We start from the raw sequence: 26,769 nt of genomic DNA, 5'->3' as shown, positions 1-26,769 counted from the left end.
GTGAAATTGAATTGCACATAACAGGCACAGAGGTATAAACCTGCATATCCATCGGTTCAATATGCGTCACATGACTAAGCATGCATAATTGTTTTCAAATACCTCAGTTTTCACAGTCCATACTATAATGCAGGAACACTGTTTTCAAATGTATCCACTTGGGAACGCGTTTTCAAAAAGCTTAGGCTAGTTTTCAGAGGACAAAAACGCCATCTCAGTGTGGTCGGAAGGCCAAAACAAAGTGAAAAAGAAATTTGTTTTTTTTTTCAACAAAAACGTAGTGTGGAGAAGGTCTTAGTATATTGTTTGTGTGTTTAAGTCGCTACTCTCCTGAGATTCTCCAGTGTGTTCTGTTAGCTTAACAAAGACTGTTTGTTAATTTATCCGAGTCAATCGTGTTGGATTGCCACACAGCTGTGACAGAATGACCGACCCTCAAAACGAGTAATACTCAAAACAAAACGGTCGTTCTTTGAAAGAGTTTGCAGAGGAGATCCTGGATTTGTACCATGAGGCACGGTGGGATGATGAGGCTCTGAAGTTCATTATTTGAAGTGGGTTGGATGATGTGGGTGTGTGGATCCTCCTTCACAGTGTAAGTTGTTGAAGACACCATCAACTTAGACTCCCCAGAGCCTGTACGATTGCCAGCAGCCATATCCCTGCCTGCTCCAGATAGGAATCCTCATCTTCCCATTCCGGAGGGCCTTGGAACTCAAGGACGATCTTCTGCCACGGACCCAGCGACAATGCCTGAACCCGCCACGGAACCGGAGCCCAAGCCAGTGCTCGCCATGGACCATGAGCTTGTACCACCTACATCCATGGAGCCAGAGTCAGCCATCTCGTTCATTCCAAAGCCAGAGCTGGATGCAATGTCCGTCTCGAGGCCGGAGCCCATCGACAGATCAACCCCAGAGTTGGCGGTGTTGAGACAATCCACACCTGAGCCAGTGGAGTAGCACTGGCTCATTGATTTTGATACAGAGCCAGCTCCCACCCTTATTCCCACCCCTGACCTTGCAATCCTAAGTCTGCTCCAAATAAACTGTTTGATGACCTGTTCCCACCCTGTAATCTCCCCACCCCTTTGTTCCTGTCCTCTCTGCTGGCTCCGTCCATCCATCTGGACTCGCCTGCTCGGCTCGTGCCTCGCAGCCCCACGCCGCTGACTCCTTTCAGCTCTCCGGCTCCTGCTCCGCCTCGGGCCTATTTACCACTAGCACGGCTCTGTGAAGTGGGTCCCAGGTCTCCACGTCGGCCCGTCAGCACTTCGGCTCCGCCTTGGCTCTGTGCTCCCTCACCTCCTCTGTGGTCCGTAGTGTACGGTAGTGAATTTGCATTATTTCTAAGGATGGAAGTTATCTTAAAGATAGGGATGCACAGATGCATTCTAGCTAATATAAGGCAATATTATTTTTACTACTTTTCTTTAAAAAAAGAAAACTCTTAAACAAATTTAACAGTTTATGTTAGTATGTAAGTTAATTTAGATACCAATAACATTTATAAAGTAATATTACTAAAGATTGCAGAACTTTTAGCAAGAAATTATCATATATCATATTTTTTTACGCAAAAAGCATACTCTAAAATGCTCTGATACTGTCACGTGCACAACAACTACCATGCGCTCTTAAAGAGAAGGCACAATTCAAGAGATAGTTCTTTTAACTCTTTCCCCGCCATTGACGGAAATTTACGGCTTTCCCTGTTTTCACTGTTATATGGTAGGGGGCGTTATTACGCTTCTTTTGTATCTCCTAATCAAAACACAGGAAAAGAAGAAGCAGAAGCAAACTATATAATATGTAAGTAGATGCATATGTAAAATAACGCGATCATCAACATTAAACGGCATATAAATCAAAACTGCCTAATGTTACTGAGTGAAATGTCGACCCAGGACACGCTATAGGACTGTGCAAGCTTTGAGTAGACTCGATCTACTCCATCGATGTTTTGATCATCGTTCTGAATCCCATCCAGATGTAATCTTTGACGACAACTTTTTTTTTTTTTAATTACCCATATTCAAGAGTTGATCAAAAGTATAGCAAGAAACTAGAATAAAACAGTTTTTTGTTTAAAAGCAGAGGGTATGTTCTTTCTTTTGATTTTGCATTCAAATATTCGTACAAAAAAAATATGGTAACCCTTTATTTCTACTAAGTAACTTTGCAGCTACATGTCAACTTACTGTCATTAGAGTATTAGTAGACTGATTAATAGTAGATCTAATTAATATCTGCTAACACTTTATTTGGTTGGTCCCCAAACATAAATTCTACTGACTATAAGTAACTTGGCAACTACAAGTCAACTTGTTCTCCTAACCCGAACCCAAACACCTAACCCTAACCTAACAGTCTACTACAGTCCACTAATACTCTAATGAGAGTTTTGACATAGTTGAAAAGTTACTTATAGGTAGTAGAATGTCTAAAGTGGACTATCAAAATAATGTGTAACCCAAAATATTCTGGGGGCTATGAAACTTTTGTGAAAATAACCAAAAATGCTGGTGGTGGCTGGCAACTTTTTTTTTTTTTTTTTCGTTGGCGGCGAAAGAATTAATAGGTACAATTTTGCTATAAAACAATGTCCCTTTAAGATAAAAATGTTCAATATATTTTATTATTTCTACCTGTTTTAAAAGACCATTTAGCAGCCAATACTGCAACTTTACTGCAATACTGCATCTGTCAGTGCATACGTCATCGAGGATGTTTCATTTCAGGAAAGTAGCCATTATAAAATTGATTGTTATTCCTAATGATCTGTACATTTCTGTAATTTATTCCGTACTTTAGAATGTAATGGTTATTTTTCTGTAATGAGGCAGCCTCAATGACGCATGCAGCTAAAAATTGTGACCTCCAGAGGGTGCAGCCTTCAACAGGAGACACAACAACTGAAATACTGCAGGGTGTCAAGCAATTTCGACTACAATTCTACTTTATCTAGGACTATTCAGCAATGACTAAATTATATATATAACATCAACCCAAAAATACGATTCAAAACGGTTAAATGTGTTCCAATGACAACACAAAAAAAATCAGGTAGCCCTTAACCATTAGAAAATCATAACAAAAAGATTATTTTAATAAGAAACAGATAAGTATTTTTCAGTTAATTTCAAATTATGTTGGATGAAGAAACCGTTTGTTCAAGTTAGTATTATTTAAAGCCATGTGCATCTATGTGAACAGTATTCAAAGCCATTTGTGTTTGTGAATATGAATATCCTAGTGAGAAAATCCGTTTGTATTTCTGTGATTCTGAAGTGGCCTGTGGATTAAAAAAAATAGCTAAAAGAAAGGAGGCCGAGGGAGTCTCCAGGAGAATGAATGAATTAGTCAAGGGTCAGCGATGATTCTCATTAAAAACAAATTACTGATGTTGAGAAGGGACAGCTGTGTGACTGGGGTCTAATAGTCCAGCCACTCCTGCTGAAGACTCAAAGCCAGTCCACCCGCCCCACACTCTGCCAACCACCCAACAACCCCCCCACCCTTCTCCATCCCATAACCCCCTGGGAGTGCTGTCAACCTGGCAGATGGGGGGAGACAGGAAGTGGCAAAGACAAGACCCCCTCCCACTGGGACCTCAACTGAAATAAAGCAGAGGTGAAAAGGGGGTATTGGGAGAGTGACTACAGCAGGAAGAGCGAGAGAGGGTGAGAGAGAAAGAATGAGGGTGGCACATGTATGAAAATTAGCCTATCTATTAGTTTTGTCATCAATCCCTTCTTCAGCAATATGCCAAAATAACTCAATCCACTATGATGGGTGGGAAAAACGTATCTGTCTGTACACTACAATCAGAAGTTTGGAATAATTAAGATGTGTTAATGTTGTTAAGAGTCTCTTATGCTCTCCAAGGCTGAATTTATTTGATCAAAATATAATAAAAAAGTATTATTGTGAAATATTACAATTTAAAAGAATTGTTTTCTATTTGAAATCTGAATATATTTTAAAATGCATCATTATACTTCAGTCTTCAGTGTCACATGATCCTTAATAAATAATTATAATATGCTGATTTGTTTCTCACAAAACATTTATTATTATTATTATTATTATTATCAATAACTAACAGTTCAATAATTAACAAACTTAAGTTTTTGTTGCGTAATATTTTTGTGGAAATCGTGATTTGCACTACCATTTAAAAGTTTGCGGTAAGTAAAATTAATATTTTATTCAGCAAGGAGGCTTTAAATTAAATTCCATATAAATGCTGTTCTTTTGAATTTTCTTTCATCAAAAAAATCCTAACAAAAATGTATCATGATTTCCACAAAAAAAAAAAAAAGATTAAATTACTTTCAACATCAACCATTTTCGTCATGATTAATAACTGAGTGCTGATAATTTCTGAGCACCAAATCAGCATTGATTTCTGAAGGATCATGTGACACTGAAGACTAGAGTAATGATGCTGAAAATTCAGCTTTGCCATCACAGGAATAACTTGCATTTTAAAAATATATTAAAATAGAAAACTTATTTTAAAATGTTAATAATATTTCACAATATTACTGTTTTAAGCAAACCGTAAGTAGTTTGTCCGGTTAAAAATTGGTTGAGACTCACCAGGTACCATCCCTGTGAGGGAGGATGTGGAGTAACTACCCTGCCCAGTTGGAGGAACATGAGGAGGGTAACCAGGGAGCGTGGTGCTGGCCAGGTCACGACCTGTAAAGATAGAAAAAAGAGCATTTCTAGCATGATTAGCATCAACTCCATAGGGAAGAGTTTATTGATCTAACTTGTCAGTGAGTCATTCCAATCACCACAACCATTTATGAAGCAATTTATCCTATAATTGTTCAGTTAACTAGTCTTTAACCTTTTTATCCGCTTGTTAGTTGTGAGTGACGCAAAGGAATACTTTTTTCCGGGTCCAAGCCTCTACTCCGTTTCAAGTGAAAATACTATATCAACAGACATTTATTAGCACTATTCATTTATAGCACACATTTAAGCTCCGCTTTAAAAATAAAAACAAAAACAAAACAAAAAACAGTGTGCAGGCTCAATATTTGAACACGTGAATGTCTATTTGTTTTTGAGGTCTAATAGAGCGTTTGGAAACAAAAGCGTGTGAGGTCAGACTTAACAAACAGATTCTGATAAACGTCCTACAATGAGTTTCTATGTGGAATCAACATAAAATATATATATATATATATTTTTTTTTATAAATAAAACATAAAACATTTGAAAACAACAAAGGTCTGTCTTCAAGGAAACGAAGGTATTTTTGTTTTGATTCTAGTGTTACCACTGAGCATGGCTGGTAATTAGACCAACAGTATGAGTAGGATATTGCTTTTATGCAACAGTGCAAAAAACAAAAAGTTAATACTGAAATACTTCGTTACTTTGTGTATTATTGTTCCACAAATGAAACATTTCCAAATGAAGCCTAAACCGAATTGACAGTTGTTAGTCTCTGACACAGTAATGATGTTCCTAAATGAATCTGGCTTTTTGAACGAATCTGTTGAATAAATTATATTTAATGGCTCACTCAAAAAGACTTTTCGCCACAAATTGGCGTATTAATATAACCTGCAGAACACTCAGGTTGGGCTATACAGCACTCTTTGGAGCATTTTTGTAATTGTGCATGCATTTACGACCATTTTTCTTATTAATAAAGTTTCAATTAAAGATTAGTGTAATTTAAAAGCTGATATAGAAAGTGTTCACATTTCTAAGCGAATGAAACGCAGATCTTTGCTGTAGCTTATTAAATCGGATAAGTGACATCTCATGAGCTTGGTAAACTAGCGACATCCTGTATAACCATCCCGATTAATACAGCCATCTTACTTTATGTCAGATCACAAATCTGCCTTTGCCCCAGTAATAGGGTCTCTGGTATAATTATGCACTGATGTATGACAGGGTCTGGTTGTCTCTACTGTTAGTGTAAAAAAAAATACATGTCCCGTGTCACCCTCAGGCCTGAGAGGAACTAAAGAGAGAATCACGTCAGTGAAATTGAAAGGTAAAAAATGAAGCTCTTTAGGCACAGGTAACTGACTCACGTGTGGCAACAGTCAGTACCCTATAGAACTTTAATTAGAGTTAATTAAAAAACGAACAAGGATGTATTATTAAAAATATTAACAAGATTTAACCATTTCACAATGATCACTGGGCAGGTTCTAAATTTAATTCCCTCTCGCTCTCCTCTCTCTCTCTCTCTCTCTCTCTCTCTCTCTGTTGTATGGATGTATAACTGTATTAGGCTACATGACATGGCTGTCAGAGTGAATCATCTCTCAGTCTGCACATGGTGCTGATCTGTAGACTGCAGCCCATTCATCATAATAAACACCATCACCCTCAGTTCATCCATCCTCTTCAACACAGCCACCATTTAAGCCGTTGTAGGGCCTGAGAGGTGGAGGGAGGCGAGAACAGAGTCAGAGGAGGGAAACTGAATACTTTATCAGAGCTTAAAAAACATGATAGAGAAGATGAGAGAAGGAATAAGAGAGATTGAGGCAAGGTGGGGAATAACTCAGGGATGGAGGAAAAGGAACATTAGGATGGGAAGAGGTGAAAAGTGGACAGGGAAATACCCATCGGTTTTTGCGCAACATGAGTGTGTGACCTTTGGATAAAATAAACTCATTGTTCAGTTACTGTTTCTATGTTTGCAGGTATAAAGCAAATGAAATGTGAGTGTTGAAAATGCCATTATCACAGTTCACATAACAGTCAAGAAAACATAAATTTGTAAAATAAATAAAAAAAAACGGTCTTGGAATCTGATTGCTCAAGCAGAGTTCTGACAGCACTGAAACAGTTTTTCTGCATGTTACCTCTTTCTGCTGGTTACATCATTACGTCGGTAGGTGGCTGCAAGTGACTGTCTTTATGAGTGAGTCTACTGATTGTTCAAAAGTGCTGATTAATTCAAGAATGACACAAGGGAACTGTCTTTATGAATAAGTCATTGAATCATTCACTCAACAGGGGCTGGATTCACAAAACATTCTTAAAATTCTTCTTAACTGCCATTTTCCTCATTTTCTAACTTAATGGTTGTATCAGCGATTTCAGGCCCAAAAAAGGCCCAAACATAAATGATCACATTCATCTAATCTTTCCTAACGATCCGCTAGCTGCCCGCCCCATAAGCAGGCCGTCAAAAAATGCGTCTCTAGGCTCTGAGATCTGCACACACAAAAGCAATTGGTTTCACCAACCACTCAAAATCAAAATAAATAGTGTTCAACCAATCACCGACAGGGGCTGGGTGTTGTGAGGTTTTGCGCTCGTGCACGGCTTCACGCGAAGTCGGAGCTGAAGAAGAAGCCAGCGTCTATCAATGAACAAGAGAAATTGAACATGGCTGAGTCAATCCCCAAGAGGAGGAGGAGGAGGAGGATTAGGGCGAGGGAATACCATCGTGTTTATTCCAAGACACGAATAGTTATCGAGAACTTAAAGAACTGAACATTTTTAAATCGGACGTCGAGGTTGCACTGTTTCTTCTGGACAGGTGAGTAGCTGCTAGTGCTGACTTTTTTGGATGTTTTTTGGACGAGCTAACTTGGTTTGTTTGGGATCTCGCTTCAAACACAAACAGAAGTGACGTCACCCACAATCGCTGATACAACCTTTAAGAATACCGGTAGTTATAAAAGAATATTTTGTTTTCTCAAAAAACATTTATTTTTCTAAATCTCTTTAAATCAATTATTGTAAATAACCACTTAAAGTTAGAATATTATTGTCTTAAATTCTTAAATGTAAGATGTTTACTGAATTTATTGGGCTGTTTCGAATATTAAGCATTTTTAAATAACATAAGTCATTTTCTTCTTAAGATTAAAATAAAATCAGAAACATTCTGACAAACTTCTTAGAATTTCTTAACTTCTCTCTTAAAAAGATTTTCATGAATCCAGCCCGATTCATTCACAAACGGGAACGAAAACGAAACACCACCTACTGTGTTGCTCAGAGTTGCACAATGGTTAGTTCTTCTGCTTTAACGTCGTTTGAAACTATTCATTTACAGAACAAAAACAGACAAAAGTAACTTGCAATATTGTTTCTAAAATGCAAGTTACTAAATATTAACTGTTGTATAAAAGCAATATCACACTCCCAATTATCCTGTTTTTCTGAATATCATGCCTTTGGCTGAATTGCAGTGGGTATAATGTATTATCCCCCTTGTATTAGGGGTGTAATGGTACACGTATCCTTAGCCAAAACATTTTGTTACGGGTCTTTCTGTTCGGTACACATGCGTATCGAATGAATGCAGTGTGTACTGAACTGTAAATGTTAACAATTCATGCAAGAATTCCCATTTCGCATAAAGGATTATCATGACAGCAAGCGAGTCTACTGTAGGGCTGTGCGATATGACGATATATATCGGATGGACGATATAAAAAGTCTATCGATTCATATTATGCTCTATCGTTCATATCGTGGTGTCGCAAAAAACATTGTTTACGGCAAAACTTTTTTCATCATTTGGAGGACTGCAATCTTACACGCCGCCATGAGAATGCAGGCAGAAACGTGAATAACATGGCGAGTGAAGGGTGATAGAACCGGGTGTTTCCGAGCAGGACCAGCCAGGACAAACCGAGGAGCTCGTTCCTAAATGAGGGGCTACCTCTGTAGCCTGAACATGATTTGGTAAAATTTATTTATGTTTAGTTGACTATTATATTTTGATAATGAACATGCTGCTATGTCAAGTTAGCAATGCAATAACGTGTGCGCGTGCCGTGAAGCGTCGGCGCGATCACAGGAACAGGAATCCGTTACTCCGTAATTTATGGTCATACGGATAGAAGCAAAAAATGATTCAAAACTGTAAAGCCGTAAAATACAGAAAACAAGCTCGATTCCCTTTTCTAACATCTCGGTTTCCTTTTTGTGAACTTTGGACCCTGTCGCATGATCCGAAGCTCAGCAAAATGCTTCCTTTCGTTTTGTTAATCTGTAATTATTTAAGGCAAATAGCCTATATTTCGCATATAGGCCTAACGTTATATATTAGTTTTATATATTTAGCTTTATTCTGTTTTCTCCGTTCACAGAAGCGCTTTAAGTGCGTGATGTGACGTTGTGTGGATCCATGTTCTACACTATCCTGCAATTTTCGCTGGTTTCAAAAAACAAAAAGTTGCATATTACCTGCTATTCATTTTCACTGAAATGTAGGCCTAATTTTTGACAGTTGGTGACATACAGTATGGAAAACTAACGCCAGCGCATTCCCATTGCGACTATCAATGATGACTGACTGCTGAGCATGGGCATTTCACTCACGTTGGATAGGCTATGCGCGTCAATATCACATTTGCTCAGTCTGTACTATTTGAATACATGATTGGTTGACTGGCAAATTAAAATAGTTAACAGAACGATAAAATAACGTTGTTAACCGGATAATGGCCATTTCAAATAAGCGTGTCTGTTCCATAGACAGTATATAAACGGTCTGTTCAGAACGATTACATTTAATTTGGTTTCCGGTTCTGGTTATGCTCCTGTCAAAATTTTGTTTGTTTGTTTTCGTTCATTGAACAGGTTCAGAGCCCTGATTTCTGCTACATTTTAAACATCTTCCATTGAATTTTTACATTTGGTATTTTATATAGCAATATTTTATGTTGGGCCTGTAATCATTTGTTTTTGAAAAGTGTTTTAAATTTCGTTCATATTTTATATTTCTACATTCTTAATCAAACATTTGCCCATTTTTTTTTTGAGAATATAACGTTAATATATATATATATATAAAAACATTTTTGAGGATATACTTAATATATACTCAATATATATATCAACTTTTCTTTTATTTGATATATGCTAAAAGTATTTTCCATGTAATAATTATATATATAAATTATTAATTGATTGAATTTACAGAAAAGGTACTATATCGTGATATATATCGTTATCGGGATATGAGATGACTTATATCGTGATATGAGATTTTGGTCATATCGCCCAGCCCTAGTCTACTGTATGTTTAACTTTGCAGACTTAAATGAACGAGTGCCGGGTACGCGTCAAATAGACGGCGCGGATTAGAATGGGAGCACAATAATTCTAACCTTATCCTAAAACATTTTGCTAACATATTTTGAATCTAAAAGTGTAAGCACTTCAAATCCCTTCCCCAATTACAACAGCACCATAAACTTAGTTATAAACTAAGTTTATATACCATAAACAACAAACATAGTTTGTACAGTAAACTGTTTAATAAAAAAAAATTTAAAAAGTTTTTTCTCCTGCTGTACCGAAAACATAACGAGCAGCAAAAATAAAAAAAATCAAATACAAAAATTTCTGACGTTCAAAATGTATGTGACCACTTGCCCCAGTGAAAATGTACCTTGCCCAGTCCTTACACAGTTACAAAGAGTCTCACTCTCTCTCTGTTCTGCTGGTTGCCATGTTAGGGAGTTGTCCATGTAAGGTGACAGGAAGACATTAGTGAAGACTGGATACTAATCCACTCTGGGTCAGTGGACAGGGCAACAGCGAGGGACAGAGAGAGAGGTGGACTCTTCAGAGGAAGAACAGACAAGGCCTAGTCCTCTGAGAGACATTGTCAGAAGAGAGAAGAACGAAAGAGGGTGGACAGGAAAAAAAAAATCTTGTCCAAAAGAGATCAAATCTGGGTCTGGGTCTGGTGGGTAGTTCACATGCTTTGACACATTGTGCGGTGGTGCTAATGTGGTCAATGCAAGTACAGTAAGCCCCCCATTCTTTCTGTTAATTTTTTTTATATCTTAATTTCTTCATTCATGTCAAATTGTATTGTGTCATTTGTAAATTGATTAAAAAAAAGTATAGTCATTATAAATGTAAAGTATAAAATGTTAATTTGTGATCTGCCAATAGGGGGCGCCGTTATGCAAACATGAGGAACTCAATCCTGTCTTTTCACATGGTCCATTCTTGTCTCTGGTTGTAATCCATTCTAGCTCTCTGTCCTTCTACACACTCATACACACACACACACACACACACCGTGTAGATGTACAGGTTTCGCTCTACCTTGTCAGATGGTGCACAAATCCCAATTCCATGATTCCCTCGTTAGGGCTCCTGTCCAAGCAGCTCTTAATTAGCGCTCCCTTACTCCCAAATGGAGCGAGCGAGTACGGGAGAGGAGGAGACGTGTATATAGTAATTACAGGTCTCCATCCACTCCCTCTGTCCCATAGGAAATAGAGTCTGAATCTGAATCACTGAGCACTGTTTAACAGGTCTGATAACACTCATCTCACCCCTGGGCTGCCCACAGCAAGCTGAACCACAATCAGGTGGTTCTACTTCATGTGTAACACCGCTATAATAACAGCAAAGCCTTGCGGATCTCAGATCAGCACTTCAGCTGTTAGCAGACTGGAAGGACTGTAGTACAATACTGGCTTTTATTTCTTTCCCAGAGGTTGATTTTTTATTTTACTTTTCTTTTTGCTATAAAATGTTCGCATTAACACTGCTTTAGAAATGCCGAACCATACCTTTGACATTTTTCTACGTTTCAAGTTCCTTTTATATATCGGAGACTCAGAAAAAAAAAAAAACGTTTTTTTTTCTTCTTTTTTTTTTTCTTTCTTTTCATGTCATCACATTGTTTTTAGAGCATAAGACTCTAATGAAACATTTAATGAAAAAAGAAGTGTAATAATTGGAGTAATAATAGCAACATTTTAATAATAATATCTAATATTACATAGGAATATTGATGTATAATTTATATCCATATTCACTTGTTGTGTCTCCCAAAATGCCTGATAAACATTATTTAAGTCCTGATGTCCTCTACAGTGGACATGTATGAAATCAATGCCCTGTTCTGTAACAGAAAGTTATTTTTTTATTTGAAACCCCATAACGTTTTCCTGAGATTTTGGTTTATTAAATACAATTTGAAAAGTAGTCAAATATTTCCATAAGAGTGCTACACTTGATCACTAAATTAATGTCAGACATATTTAAAGACCAAGGAGAAGTTGTTTTCATGGTGAAACCTCCAAACATTTGGTATCTCTGAAAAGCCGTGCATGTGCTCTTGACACCCAGGTTGTGACATGGGACATATGGTGTCAGAGAAATTCACTAAAATATAATGTCCACTACAGTGGGCAAAAGTCTATTCCTGGGTCCCAGGAGTATATAGATTTTATTGTTGTACCCTTATCCTAGACTTCTAAACTCAAAATTCAAATTATGCAAATTGTGTGAAAATATTATTTAAAAGTGGAAATTGGTCTTAGAACGACAAAGGTGTTGGCCATTTAATTTCAAAATGCAAAAAAAAAAAAAAACATTTTTTTATCATAATTTAAGATGTGAAAATGACACTATGGTGGGAATTTTCATTACTCAGTAAAAAAAGAGACAATTCTTCCATGATGCATGTATGTTTACTGTTGGATGTTATTGGACAAATCTAATTAATTAATTAAATAAACAAACTAGTCTCACTTGTTTAATTAATTGTTTAGTATAAAACATGTTTTGACTAATTTAAGCCTTACCTGTTTTGCTTGTAGTTTGTTTGCATTCAAATGCCGTTTATTTTTATTTATCCTCTAAACACAGCTATAGATGTACATAAACATTAGTTTATGTAGTTACTACTACTAGTTGTAGAAATGATCAAATTTGATGTATGCCCTTTCTGAAAGTGTAACTTCCCAGATTTTCAACCCGCTTTGTATTGTTACAATAACGGTAGTATGTGTACATGAACAATTCTTGGACCTGGGAACAATACAAGTTGGCACCATTATAAGTTTGCTAAGAAGTATTTCCTACTAAAGCAAGGCGGTATTTAACTATGGTAAGCGTATCCATAGCAGACTGGTGGGAGTGGCCTTGGATGGCAACATGCCCAGTGAATTATGAGCATTGGAGTTCTATTTGGCAAAAGGGAAGACAACAGCCTTTTTTCAGGTAGCACCGATTTCAAAAAAGTTTCCGCCTTTCTATTGTATATGCAGCCTAGTTTTATTGAATGCCCATTTTGCCAGCAGTCAAGTACCCCTTTAACCCAGCTGGCATTTCAACATTTATTCACGTGTAAATCAACATCATGGATCAAGGTTGATCCACTGTTGAAGTTTGTTTCGATTTTACAAATCAAATTAACATATTGCGATGATGTTTCAACATTTTACTTTTACAATGTCTTAAAATTTCAATGTTGATTTATATGTGATAAGTATACTGTTACCGTTTTACAACCATTTAGCATTAAACATTATTTCAACCACATTTCAGCTTTAAAGGTTGGTCACATGCTGACTGGGATGGGTTGCTTTGATAAGCAAACATCTGGAAAGAAGACAGAAGTGAAAACTAGACTACCGGTACATGTTTTTTTTTTTTTTTTTACATAGGTAGTTTGCTTACCTGACACTAGTGGATACGATTGAGGTCCCGGAACAGTGGAACCCAACTCTGCTCCTGTTTGATTGGCCAAGCTGTTCTTCATCTCCTCCAATCCACCAGCCAGAGATGCCATAGCCGAGTAATCAGTCTATGGAAACAGATTTCATTAGATGGCTATAATGGAAGAAAATCAACTTTATGAAATGACTTTGCATGTTAACCCTCATATTTGTGTGCGTGCGTGCGCGTGCGTGCGTGTGTGTGTGTGCGCGCGTGTTCTACTCGCTGTTTGCATGTGTATCCAAAATATGATTCACAATTTGTGAATGGCACACAGGTACATAGTCAACACTAATGAGTAGAGGTGGCACAGATTCAGGTGATGTATGTGGCCAACCTCAGACTGACCCCGCTTGTGTGCTTTCATGACCAATTACTTACAATGATCTCGGTCCCACCCCACACCCACAGTGATTTATCTCCATTGGCGGTAATGGGGTTTGTCACTCAGGTGTGAATGTGGTTTGATGGCAGAGTTTGGGAAGTGGATGTCGCTTCTGTTTTAGTGCAGAAGGAGGTTATTAATAACCCTGATTAGGTGTGAATTAAACCTCAACAAAATCCTGATGATACACCTGCCCCTGCTGTTACCGTACAGTTTGTGCTCTTATACTAGGGTTTAGAAATCATCTTTTTCAGAACTGATTCCATTTGGGATAAAAAGACAAAATACTGGAACCACATCATTTGATTTCAAGGTTGTGGCTTTAAACGCATTTAAAATGTGTAGTCTTTCTCTTCAGGAAAAAAGTCAAAGAGATTCATCACTAAACCACAATTCGTTGATTTCATCAATTGTGATGTAACAAAATAAAAACAGTTTTTCTCTTCAATATATAGTTAGCTCAGATTATTGGGGGGAGGGAGTTTCCTCAGTCTAAATGACCTAAGAGAATTGTTAATGGAACCATAATTCTTAACTAGAATTACAACCGAAAACCACAGCTGCTAAATTCCTCTCTAATACACAGGGTAAGCAGGATGTTTGTTTGTGTTTGTGTGTGAATGTATGTGTGTATCCCAGTGACCCCTTAAACACCTCAGTGCTCATCACCACGGCGAGGGCAGTAGACTGTGACCTTACCAATCACAGCTCACGCCGTCCACTTCCTCTCTCTCTTTCTCTCTCTCTCTCCATCCCTGACTCCTTCCCACTGTCTATTTCTCTCTGTTTCAGTCATTCAGTCTGAGATAGGCATTTCCTCTCTATTTATGCAGCTCGCACCCACCCCCTCATCATGTGTGTATGTAGATGGGAAGGTTAGCGCTAGTAATTGGGGATTATGAAGTTTGGCCCTACCTCTGACAGCAGCCTAGTGAAGATGGATGATTCTCATTTTAGCCTGTAAATGTTGTCAATTCTGAAGCTACGCAACCCATCAGCGACCATGATGCACACACACACACACACACACATTTCACATATAGACGTGGCACACACACACCACAGCTGGGGCAAAGATTGGAGCGAGGCCAGACATAGAGAGAGGATAAGGTTGGGAAAAAGTGTCTGTTAACAAGGAATGGGGTTTGTAAAATAAATTGAGATGAAAAGAAGAAAAAGAGGGTAAACGAAAAATGAAGAAGAAAAAACTTTTATTGATTTTGACTAAATAACAAGCACACAGCCTTTCTGAAACTTACTGGAATTTCATTTCAACTGTATTCCTTGTTGTCGAGATTTCTCTCTGGGGTCACATTTTTCTCGGGGGTCGTTTTTGACACAGCCCCTCTGTAATGGCTCTCCTCTTCGCGCACATCAATAACAGATGAGGCCCCTAATCGCGCGACACCAAAATAATTTCACCCCAACCCGCAGCCACATTTACATAATAGTATTTCCTCTCAGATGCTCTTTCTCTCTTCCATTCCCTCTATCTCCCTTCCTCTATTTTTCCCTCAGCTTGTACGCATTGTCTCCTAGAAGAGCCTGTAAACTGCACTATGTGTGTGTGGGACTGAGACAGAGTGATGGGGGAGGTATTTAGCAGTGCATGCAGTATTAAATGAGCCTGACTGGCAGGGAGGCATTTATTGGTGAGCTCCTCTGGAGCAAAGAGTCGCGGCTCTCAGCATGTATAACACACACACACACACACACACACACACACTTTTAAATGCTTTATTTGAGACCACGTTGTTTCCATACCTTTTTGGAGAAATATTATATTTAAAGGCACAATCCCTCCAAAAATGTTTATTCTGTCATCATTTACTCACCCTCATTCCAAACCTATATGAATTTATTTCTTTTGAGAAACACAAAAGAAGATATTTTGAAGAATGTTTCAGCAGTTTTTGTTCATAAAATGAAAGTAAGTGGGGTCCAAAACAACAATGGACAACACTGTATTGCACCATATCTTCTTTTTTAGTTTTGCAGAAGAAAGAAGGTCATACAGGTTTGAAAAGACTTTAGTAAATGACGACAGAATGTTTATTTTTGGGTGAACTGTCCCTTGCCAGCGCTGTTATACAAATATGTTATACAAGTTATATAAAGTGTTGACGGTGTGTAATTTTAAGTAACAATTTTTACATGAGCACACTTAAGTTTTCTTTTTGTATTATTACAGTAGAAAGAGTAGCCTATGGGAAATGATAGAGAGAATAGGATCAGGTCACTCAAACTCATGTGCTCCACATGAAGGACTTTCGCTCCGAAGTAACCTTCTCATTGTTCCTAGAACTACTGGCGAAGTACCTGTTTTTTGGTGTGTTCGTACCATGGGAACTGGGTATGATTTTAGCTCCAGGAACGCCCTTTGGGGAACTAAATTAACTCCTACTTTAGAGTCTAACCCACTACAGTAGGAACTACCTGTGGCGTAAGTGTACGCTGATTGGCCGATCACATGCGAAACACCAGCACGAACATGGAAAACGGTGATAGATGGACCTCTCAACCTTTACACTAAGAAGAAAATCCAACACAATTTTTAGGGGACCAAGCAAAACATGATTGTGTTTGTGCTCAGCTAGCAACATTGGGCATCAACCACACTGCAATCGCTAATATTTTTTCATATACTATTTACTTTCTTTGTATAACAATTCTATCTAATAACATATTAGAGACTGTTAAACAGATCGTAAACTAATGAAGATGGAAAATGGGAGTACTGTGTGCTCAGGCTCTGGTGTTCTCAGCGCCGTCAAAATAAATGTCCTCCGCACTATCAAAATAAAAGTCACAACAACATGCACGGCTTACGTCACTTCAGAGTTACTACTGGCGGTCTGAATGCAACCGGGAAAATTGCAAAAAACATTTAGTCCTCTTAGGTGGCTAGTGCCTAGAACTAAGTTTCTAGAACTACCTGGTGCGAAAGGCCCTATACACTCAGTTACTGCTATGGTGCAGGGGACTGAGCACCTGCCTGTGCCATGCAACACGGGTTCAACTTGCCTATGGCTAAATGTCTGCAAAATTATATCACGTACTTCTAGCACTCTCAAAGTGAAACGTCCTGTGAGTGGTGCTAAAAGCATGTTCAGTTTGATCGGTGACAGATGTGAACAGATTATTTTTTAGTTGTTGTTAGTTTTGTTACTTGTTTCACTTACTGTATCGCAGCAGTTAATGTACGGTGAGTCGCGCTAAAATATTAATGCTCGATTGCATTTGAAACTAACATGCCACCTACACTAAACCTTATACCTAAACCGATAGTGTTAACAAAAATGTAAAATAAAAATGCATTACTGAAGCAACCATGCCATTTTAGCTTGCTTCTACAAGCTCTTTCATCATGACTTTCATCATGATATGTGCAATGCCAGGTGAGCCACCAAGCAAGTTTACTACATCAAAAAATCTATACATATGGAGCTGAATATGTGAGGCAAATTTATTAGTTTACAAATCATGCACTATGGTAATAGTGTTTTGAGGTCATAACATAGTAATGTCCTAAGTTTTTATTACCAGTAATTGATAATCTGCCCCTTGTAATCATAATTTTGCGAAAAGGAATAAAAAAAAATTATTTATTTTTTACTGCCACTGTTGATTTCAGCTGGAAACTGCAGTAAATTGTATTTATAGTTACATTTTTGGAGTTTTGCTAAAAGGGAGGCACATAGTGTTTGGAGTCTGACCTGTGTCATGTCCCATTCCCCATACATTATCCTTAATCTTGTACTTTTGCTATACGTTCATATAATATAAAAGTAAAAGCCCCCAAAATAAAAACGCTTTGGCCTGAGTCAAACACAAGTGCATGCATTTTTGCTCTGATCTCTTAATATTTACTATTTACCTTTAAAGTTTGTTTTTATGAATGAATATTTTCCAGTGCCTTTATCTCTCTAGTCTATTGGTCTAGCTGAGTAATTAGTTCAGTGTAAGGGTTGTTGGGCTGTTGATGTATCTTTGGCATAATATAAAGAGAAGGAAAGAGGAAATTCAAATGAAAAGACTCTCACGAGCGTGCAGTTTTATATGCTCCCCCTTGAAGTGCAGAACACTAATTAATAGATCTGCCAGTGCTTAATGGTCCTTCCAGCACCACAAACTGAGAGATGGAGAGAGCAAATGAGAGGAGAAGTGAAAAAAAATGTAAAAGAGGCGGAGAAAGGGTGCGGGAGGGGAGGATGAAAGATGAAAAAAGAAATTTCATCACTATAGATATAGCTTGAGGGTAAATGTATGGGTGGAGAGAAAAGAGAAACAGAACATTTTATGTTTACCATCACAGCAGATGCTTTCATACCACATTGACTTTACAAAGTATTTAACAAGCAGATTGCTATGGATATTAGATAAATACATTTTTCCACTTTTAATTAATAATAGTAAAATTAAAAATAGTCAAGGATTTTGCTTCATTTATTTTGCTGAAGAACTCATTCTAATTAAATAGGTATTTCATATTTTTGTATTTATTTTCTTATTTTCTTGCTGTGTATGTAAGACTTCTATTTGATCCATAATACATGGAGCTTTTTGATCTTGATGGAACTTGCTCAGCCATCATATCATCCTCACCTGTCCACAGCACAGGCGCACGGGATTTGCGAATGGACACTCACATATACAGATTTTTTGAGCCAATCATCTGAGCCATAAATATCATGAGACCAATTACTAATTGGCCATAGGAATTATGCTGCCTTCAAATGGTATCGGAATTATTGTAAATGTAGTCTGAACATTTAGTCGGAAATTGGACATATACTTTCATCGTATAAACTTTGGCACAGTTGAGAACTGTTGCTGTAGTGACTGTTAAGTTATATTCTTTCATTTTTTCACATCTACACGGCTTTCTCTTGCCATTATTCCAGTCCTGTATATTTAACTATATAATAACCATTTGATGGATGCGTTGTATGCATTTTATACAGCAGAAACATTTATTTGATCTTAGAAACACTTTTAGAAACTATTCTAACTCAAACTTTCCAACTGGCAGATTTTACATTAGATTAAAAGATTTTTTCAGAAGCTTAGTGGTGGTGATGTTGAAGTCATGTGGCCATGGTGTAGTTCATTAATAGGCTAAATGTAGCTTTTTACCTCTGGCGATTGTATTTAGGCTTCAAAATTCATAAACACTTTGTTAATTTGTGAGGATGAACAACCTGTGTAAGATGAAATTTTGTTGGTCACAAAGTTATTTTCTGCAATAATCAAAAAGCCAGTGGGAAAATCATATTTGCTTATTGTCGAAGGAAACAGAGTGATGCTATTACTGGTTTGGCCTAAAAAATATGTCATCCTTGCAGAATGGATGGATGGATGGATGAATATTGCTACTTCTAAATGGCTGAAAGACATGCTGTGCCACCATGAGGTTTAGTTACAACATCTAAAAGAAATGGTTAACATGTTGGATTTCTGACATCAGAAAGTCACAGAAGTTTCGAATAAGACCTTGAAGTTTGAATTCTGAAAGTTGCAGTTCGTTTTCATAGTACTCTTATTTTAAAAGCGCAGGGAAACTTCTAATATCATGATTTGACTTAAAATGACAGGTAACATTTCAGGTTATTTGATTGTTGCAGGTTTTGTTAGAACACTGTAAAAAGTGAAACTGTGCTATCGTTACATTAAGGCACCTAATTTGACTCTTTAAAGTGTCTTTCGCTGGTGTAACTTAATGTAATCCAGTTGATTTGGTCATATTAAATCAAATTAATAAATTTTGATGTCACTACATGAAGCACACTTTTACCTTATCTAAGAAAAACATATGAATGGTGTAATCACACCATTGTTTTTATATATAATTGAGCCCTTTTGCTACCGAATCAAAACAGCAGATACGGGGGAAAGAACTAAATCAAGTCCCAAGTTCATTTCCTGCCTCTGGTAGACACAAACACACTCAACAGATTCAAGCTCTCTATCATTTCTCTCTCCTTCAGCAACATTCACAGGTTAGACTGTCAGCGGAGGGAAAACAACCTGTCAGTCAATCACCTAAGACCGCTTAGCATATACCTCTCTCTCACATACAATCTAATTTCCAAAAAAAGAGACAGCTCCAAATACCCAGTTCTCAGTTTGTCTGATCGTTTGTGCCACAACAAACCTGACTCACACACACACACACACACACCCAGGGGATGTGGATTGACCCTAGGGTTAATGCCCTGCTCAGTAGCCTTTGACCCTGCCAGCCTCAGCGCTCAGTGGTGAAATGGACAGAGGAATTATGGGCTCTTTCAGACAAGTCTATAGAACTCTGACACTGGCCTTGTGTGTGTGTGCCTGAATGAATGTGGGGGTGATACCATTTGACTTTTGAGTGACATCTTTGACTGACTATTCTTGTGGACAGTTTTTATGCAATGTGATCGTTTGTTTGTGCATGCAGCTGTACTTTTGCATCTTATCTGCTATGTGTTAGCATTTACACAAACCCAGCACTGACCAGAATGGAGACAACAGGCCCATTTTGATCCAAAGGGATCTCCAAAAATGGTAAAAAAGTGGCAGAAATATTCTATTCACAATTTGGCCAGTCCAGTGAAGTCACACTATTCGCAAATCATTTGCATTAAACTGCAAATATTGTCATCATGTACCCTCCCTCATGTCGCTCGAAACTTAGGTCACTCTTTTCAGAATGTCAAAGCTGCTATTTTTCATTCAATGAATGTGCAGTAGCTGTCCAGTTTATTTTCAATTATACACTACCGGTCAAAAAATAAATAAATCAAAGCTGCATTTATTTGATCAAATATACAGTAAAAACAGTAATATTGAGAAATAGTAGTACAATTTTTAAATCTATTTGAATATACTTCAGAAATCATTCTGATTGCGATTTGGTGCTTGGGTGATGATTTATGTTGTGTTTTATCTCAAATATGTGAGTGACTCAGGACTGCCTCTAGTGCCTGTTTAAAAATGATGTGGACAGCAGTTAAAAGAAATAAGCCTAAAAGCTCACTATAATATACACTAAATAAAAACTGAACATTTATGAAGCCCTCGTCTTACAGTATGAAATGTTTTGTTTTATATAATAATAATTGCAGAATGTATCTGATGTGGATATAGAAACATAATTCCATGTGTGTGAGTAACTTTTGCAAGCTAATAAACAAGTGTTTGCTACTTAACCCTAAACCTCTACACATTGCTGGGACTTAACCTCACCCTAAAATTCGATAGAGGACAGATCAGCACCAGCAGGGTCAAGGCCCCAGAATTAGCTTAAAGAGGTGAAAGGTTAGCATTAGCTTCAGTGTGGGGGCGCATAGGTCAACAGCAGGGTTGGGACAGGGTCAAGCAATATTGGCAGCCAGGCAAGGGCAAGCGTGAGTTTTCAGAGGAGGTGCACACAACCACCGTGGCAGGATACACGCCCCTACCCCCCAGCCCTTACCTGGGCGGGCTTGTAGCTGATGCTGTCAGGGACGGGGTAAATGTCGGGATAGGGCTGTCGATCAAAGACATGGTCCAATACCTCGAGCTGCTGCGGCGTAAAGAGCTCTCCTCGCATCTGCTTCCGCAGGAAGTCCCGCCCTGAATGGGCATGGCCATTTGCCAAAGGAGAATCCTGTAGAGCTGGAGAGAGATTCACACAGATTTCATGAAGTAGTAATAATATACAAAGTAAAATTGACAAAAGTAGGACATTTAAGAATAAGAGTGCATATTTAAGCACAAGCCCGTGTTTTGGATGTAATAATAACAATAAACCAACTTACAATAAGGTTCTATACATGAATTCATCATTATTTTGTTTATTGTTAATTCATAATGTTAACATATGGGTGCTTCAACTTCAGGCACTTTTATGTGCCAGGGTTTGATTTTTATTTAAACCAATAGATTTCGACTTTTCTTTAAAGGATGCTTTATCATTTATTTTTGCTAATTTTCAAATGGCTTTTAAGTTTAGATTACATTGTTGGAGTCTTGTCTCCAGCCCAGACTTTTCAATAATATAATAAAAATGAAAATTCATCATAAAAATATTATACATTTTTTAGAACTATGATAATCTAAACAAAAGTTTAATAATTTCTGTAAATATTTCAAATATTACAGTTTTGACGTCATTTCCACCACACCGAACAATTCTGCTTCTATTAAAAATGTTTTTAAAGTACTTGTATGCCAAGGAAACAACAGTATCAATAAAAAAATGCTTGAGATGAAAAATGAGACATGGTGTTTGAAGAAATAGCATAATTATGAAAGTAAGCACATACCTTGAGCAGAATATTTGGTTTAACTTTATTTTGATGGTCCCTTTAACTCATTCTGTTGTCTATAAGTAACATTACACCTATATGTCTACTAACTCTGATTAGAGTATTAGTAGACTGGTAGGGTTAGAATAAGTTGACATACTTGTAAAGTTACTTATAGTCAGTAGAATATCTTTTGAGGGAGCATCATAAAGAGTAAGCATGAAAGTTTGTTGACATGTAGTTGCCAAGTTACTTAGTCAACAGAATGTTCAAAAGGGACCATCAAAATAAAGTGTTACCGAATATTTTTATTGGCATCGTATCAAAATGTCATTTTGTCAAATTATGCAAAAAGTGTGAAAATATTATTTCATTTTGTGTAAATAGTTGAAACAATACAGTCATATAGGTTTAGAACGGCATAAGGGTGAGTAAATGGGTGAACTATCCCTTTAACTGTTGACTTAAATAATGGTACCAAACCGTCTTACAAGTCAACCACTTTAATCTCAATTGTTTTAACATAATCGTGAGGATCTGAAACTCTATAGCTGCATCCTAAATTGTATACTCTCTATGTAGTATGTGCTACATGTACCTATATGAACTTACTTTTCAAAAATGTGCCTACACTACATTCGCCAAACGTCATCGGGGGGGAAATTATAATAGTGATTTATTTCTCTTTGTCATCATGATCATAAAGGTACTTGAACTTTTCTACAAACCAACAGACAGAGACTCAAGCACACATACAGGCACACAAACAGATTCCTGGACTTGCGTCCTCCTCTCTGAGCGAGTGTTAAGGCAGCGTGTGAGTTAGTTATTACTGGGCTGTTGAGTTTCTGAAGAGACAATTATAAGAGCTGAGAAAGCTACAGCCCTCAAATGATTACAAGGTGAGAAAAGAGAGAGAGAGAGAGGGGGATGAAAAAAGAAGAATAGAAACGAAAATCCCTGATATAGAGCCAATTCATTTCTTCAAAATGCCTCTGAGAGGTTATTCTTGGGAGTTTGAGTCAGAGGCCAGAGCAATCCCCACAAAACGAGAAAGAGAGAGAGAGAGATGGAGGGATAGAAGGATAAAATTACAGGCAGACAAAGCCGCTATCCTAACATTCCTTTTTCCTCCTTCATTTGAACACAGAAATCGATCCATTTGAATGTGAATTCAGATCCAGTTTACTGCCGCCTGCGGTTATTTAAAAAAAAAAGATCTGCTAGTCACTGACTCCTCGCTGATGGCGTGAAGGTCCCATGTGTCTCTAATACACCTCAACGGCAGGACTTACTTAAATGCTCTCTCTCTCACACACACACACACAGTCCGCACTGAGAGTGTATGATCTCCAGTGTTTTGACCCTCTTAATCCCAGCGGTCAGTGTGTCTGATAGAATTCAATTGATCAATCATGTCTGTGAGATGGCACCATTTCAGCAGGTTTATTGCTTTCCACTCTTCTCAAAGACTGTCCACTGACGGCACACACACACACACAAAAGATGGCTGAAAGGTTGGATCTTGTTTTGTTTTTTAAAAGGGCTGTTTGTAAACCGCAGCTCTCTGGAGTGTTTGTGTGCTTTGCTTATATTTGTGCACATGGTTGTTTATTTATGCATCAGTAGGGACTAAAACTCAGAGACCACTAGTGAAAATGCATTTATTTAGCATTCTAATTTCATACAACATTTGCCTTATTACAAATTGTATTATCAGATAAATATTGAATTTACATGAAATTCTGAATTTCTTTGTAATTGGGTTATCCCATTTTCCTTCAGTGACAGCAGCACTCAAGCTGGCATAAATCCCACAAGTCTGATTAATTATATTATATATTTTAAAAAAAAATCATCATAACTTTCTGTTGTGTTTCAAAATCCTAATCAAAACCCTTACAGGTTTCAATAAACCACGTCTTAGATTTCAATCCCACTGAAACATCTATACAGATGCAGTCATATTAGCGAAATTTCACCAGAATTTCACAAAGCAAAAAAAATTGCCTATTGTCTGTTGTCAAAAGTGTCGCGATGTATGAAGCACAGCTCACACAGAAGTCATATTTAAACCAAGCAGCTTTCTGTTGGTCAACGTGGCCGACTCGAACCCGTTACAAAATCTGTGTGGGGAAATCTTTCGCCCTCATGCGAAATTCCCAATCTAATGGATTCCTATTGAAGTTACTGGATTTCACCAGCAAAAATGTGCAGAACAACACCAAATGTGACTGCACCTTAAGAACGGATGCCTATTGTTTCTTCTAGAGCTTCAGGCGTCCACAAACATCCATATCTTAAAACATAGCCATTGAGTGTCAAAACAATTTTTTTTTAGTTGTTATTATTACACAGATACGTGTTTATCTGTGACTGTTTGCGAGTATGTTATGCGTGTAACTCTTCCACAGTGTCAGCCACCATGTGTGAAATGCAATTTCAGACACATCTGGAAGTCCACTCAGCCATATCAGAGCAAAAGAGAGACAGAAAGAAGAGAGGTCGCCAATAAAGCTATTTTACACCAAATTTAAACAAACACGCCATACCAGCATCACGGTTAACCAACCTTCCTCGTGATAAGTTTCAAACCCCACACACCCACATGCACACAAACAGAATCATTGGTCTTAGGTATTCAGATGTTCTCTGGCCTTTTGTCTTCCAGCCTCTGAACCTGCTTTAGGGAACCACTCTCTGTAACCAGACACAATACAGCCCAGCTGCATTCAGGGTTAACCCCACTGTTCACACACTCTCACACACACACACACACACACACACACACACACACACACACACACACACACACACACACACACACACACACACAGAAGGAGAACGGAGGAGAGGCATCTTCCTTGCTTCAAAAGCAGAGACAATAGCAACAATGAGATCACCGTTGTGCCCCCTCTGTCTTTTTCTGTCTTCCTCTCTCTTTCTCTCAGGGGTGAGGTTGAAGGTTTTTGGGGCAGAGAAAACAGTTTTGCTGATTTCTTATGCACTTGGTACTGTGTGTGCGCGCGCGTGTGTGTGTGTGTGTGTGTGTGTGTGTGTGTGTGTGTGCGTGTGTGCGTGCATGTGTGTGTGTGTGCGTGCGTGTGCCAACCTTGACAGATCAAAGTATAAGTCTCTGAAAGGAGGATACCAACCTTTAACAAATCCCACTGTTATCATCTATCCCCTATCCTCCCTCTCTCTCTCTCTCTCTCTCTCTCTCTCTCTCTCGCTCCCCCTCTCTTTCACAATCCCCCCACCTTATTAAAATTTCCCCCTATCTTCCATTCAGAATATTCCACAGAATGAACGAGATAAAAATGACTGAAATGAAACTGGACAAGAAGTGAACATATTAAACGGCAGAGGAAATCATGTCCGTCCTGATGATGTCCACTGCCGATGCAAACATCCAGGTTTGGTTTGTTAAATTGAACAGAATAACAACCATAAATTTGTATCATTTTTCTATTTGACTTTTTTTTTTCACTTTTTGAAGTTTTTACATTAAAGGAAGGTTTCTTTATTGTTTCAGGGGGCAAAGAGAACATTGTCCGACCCCTCTGCCCCGTACCACAGGCCTCCTGTCTTCCTTTATTCTATTTCTCCTTTGCTCCACTCCTCCCCTCGTCCATTCCTCCTCCGTTCTTAGAGAATGGGCAGACACAATGCTTCTGTTCTAGAGGCCCCACGAGTCAAGTTCTCTCTTTCAGATCACTTCCCTTGGGTCAAAGGGCATCAGTGGGCTTTCCCCAAACACATACACAACACACACACACACACTAAGCCATCCAAACCCTCTGCCACTTCCTTTCCTGCTTGTGTGCAGCTGGAAATCATAGTGTCTTGCTTCACTAAACATGTATTTTGTCTCCCTCTCCCTTTTTGAAAGCATTACCACTCAGCATAGAAATTCCTAGTATTACAAAGACGCAATTTACCGAAGTACATGAAAAACGCCTTTATTTAATTTCTCGCTTTTGCGGCCTGGGTATCGATAGAAATTTCCCAACTCATGTTTTTCTGAAAGTTGAATAAAAGAAAGAAAGTAAGAAATTTCCCAATTCAACACTGATTCACAAGCTTGTTTGACTGCAATTCATTTGGGTATATTTCAGTTATAATGTCCATTTTGCAAACATATGAAAGAAATTCTCTCCCTGCTAATGCTGTGTATTATACAGGGCAGTGATTCAGGCTGATTGAAATGAGTAACTCGTCTTTTATTCATTAAAACTATTAATTGAAACAACCGGCTAACAAAAGTCAATAATTTTTTTAATTGAGCTACTCTGGTTGCACTGGTTGTGTTTTTGATTCACCAAAAATAACCGGTTCATATGACTCATTCGTTTTAGGAATCGGTTTACACTTGTCATGCAGTATGTTTTTGATTCACTAAAAAGAACCGTCCCATAAGACTCATTCCTTCTAAGAACCGTTTTCGTCGTGCTGTATGTTTTTAATACACTAAAAAGAACTGACTTGAACAGAAATTGGCCTGTTTGTTATATAGAGTTTTGGCGGTGTTTGTGTCTGAGTGAGAAAAGTATTCAAGTCATTTGAAAGATGTAGTCATTGAATGCATTTTGTGCCAAAGCAATGATCCACAGTTTAGCCCACATAGACTGCT

The 26,769-nt window shown here is 37.9% G+C and overlaps 1 protein-coding gene across 5 annotated transcripts in view; it reads right to left on the bottom strand.

The window, feature by feature from the left end:
* Positions 1-26,769, bottom strand: part of pax5 (paired box 5) — a 57,159-nt gene that overhangs the window by 10,915 nt on the left and 19,475 nt on the right. For 3 of the 5 annotated variants that reach the window (XM_079617326.1, XM_079617327.1, XM_079617330.1), the window contains exons 6-8: positions 21,323-21,504; positions 13,443-13,569; positions 4,605-4,706 (exon numbers count right to left, since the gene is read on the bottom strand). In XM_079617326.1, the coding sequence (XP_079473452.1) occupies positions 4,605-4,706; positions 13,443-13,569; positions 21,323-21,504 (411 nt within the window). The remainder of the gene's footprint in view (positions 1-4,604; positions 4,707-13,442; positions 13,570-21,322; positions 21,505-26,769) is intronic. The other 2 variants (XM_079617328.1, XM_079617329.1) reach the window with 1 other exon arrangement.

This window comes from Phoxinus phoxinus, assembly GCF_949152265.1.
Source record: "Phoxinus phoxinus genome assembly, chromosome: 6".
Lineage (NCBI taxonomy): Eukaryota > Metazoa > Chordata > Actinopteri > Cypriniformes > Leuciscidae > Phoxinus > Phoxinus phoxinus.
The sequence above is the reverse complement of the archived record's forward strand: the minus strand, read 5'-3'. Positions and strand labels throughout refer to the sequence as shown.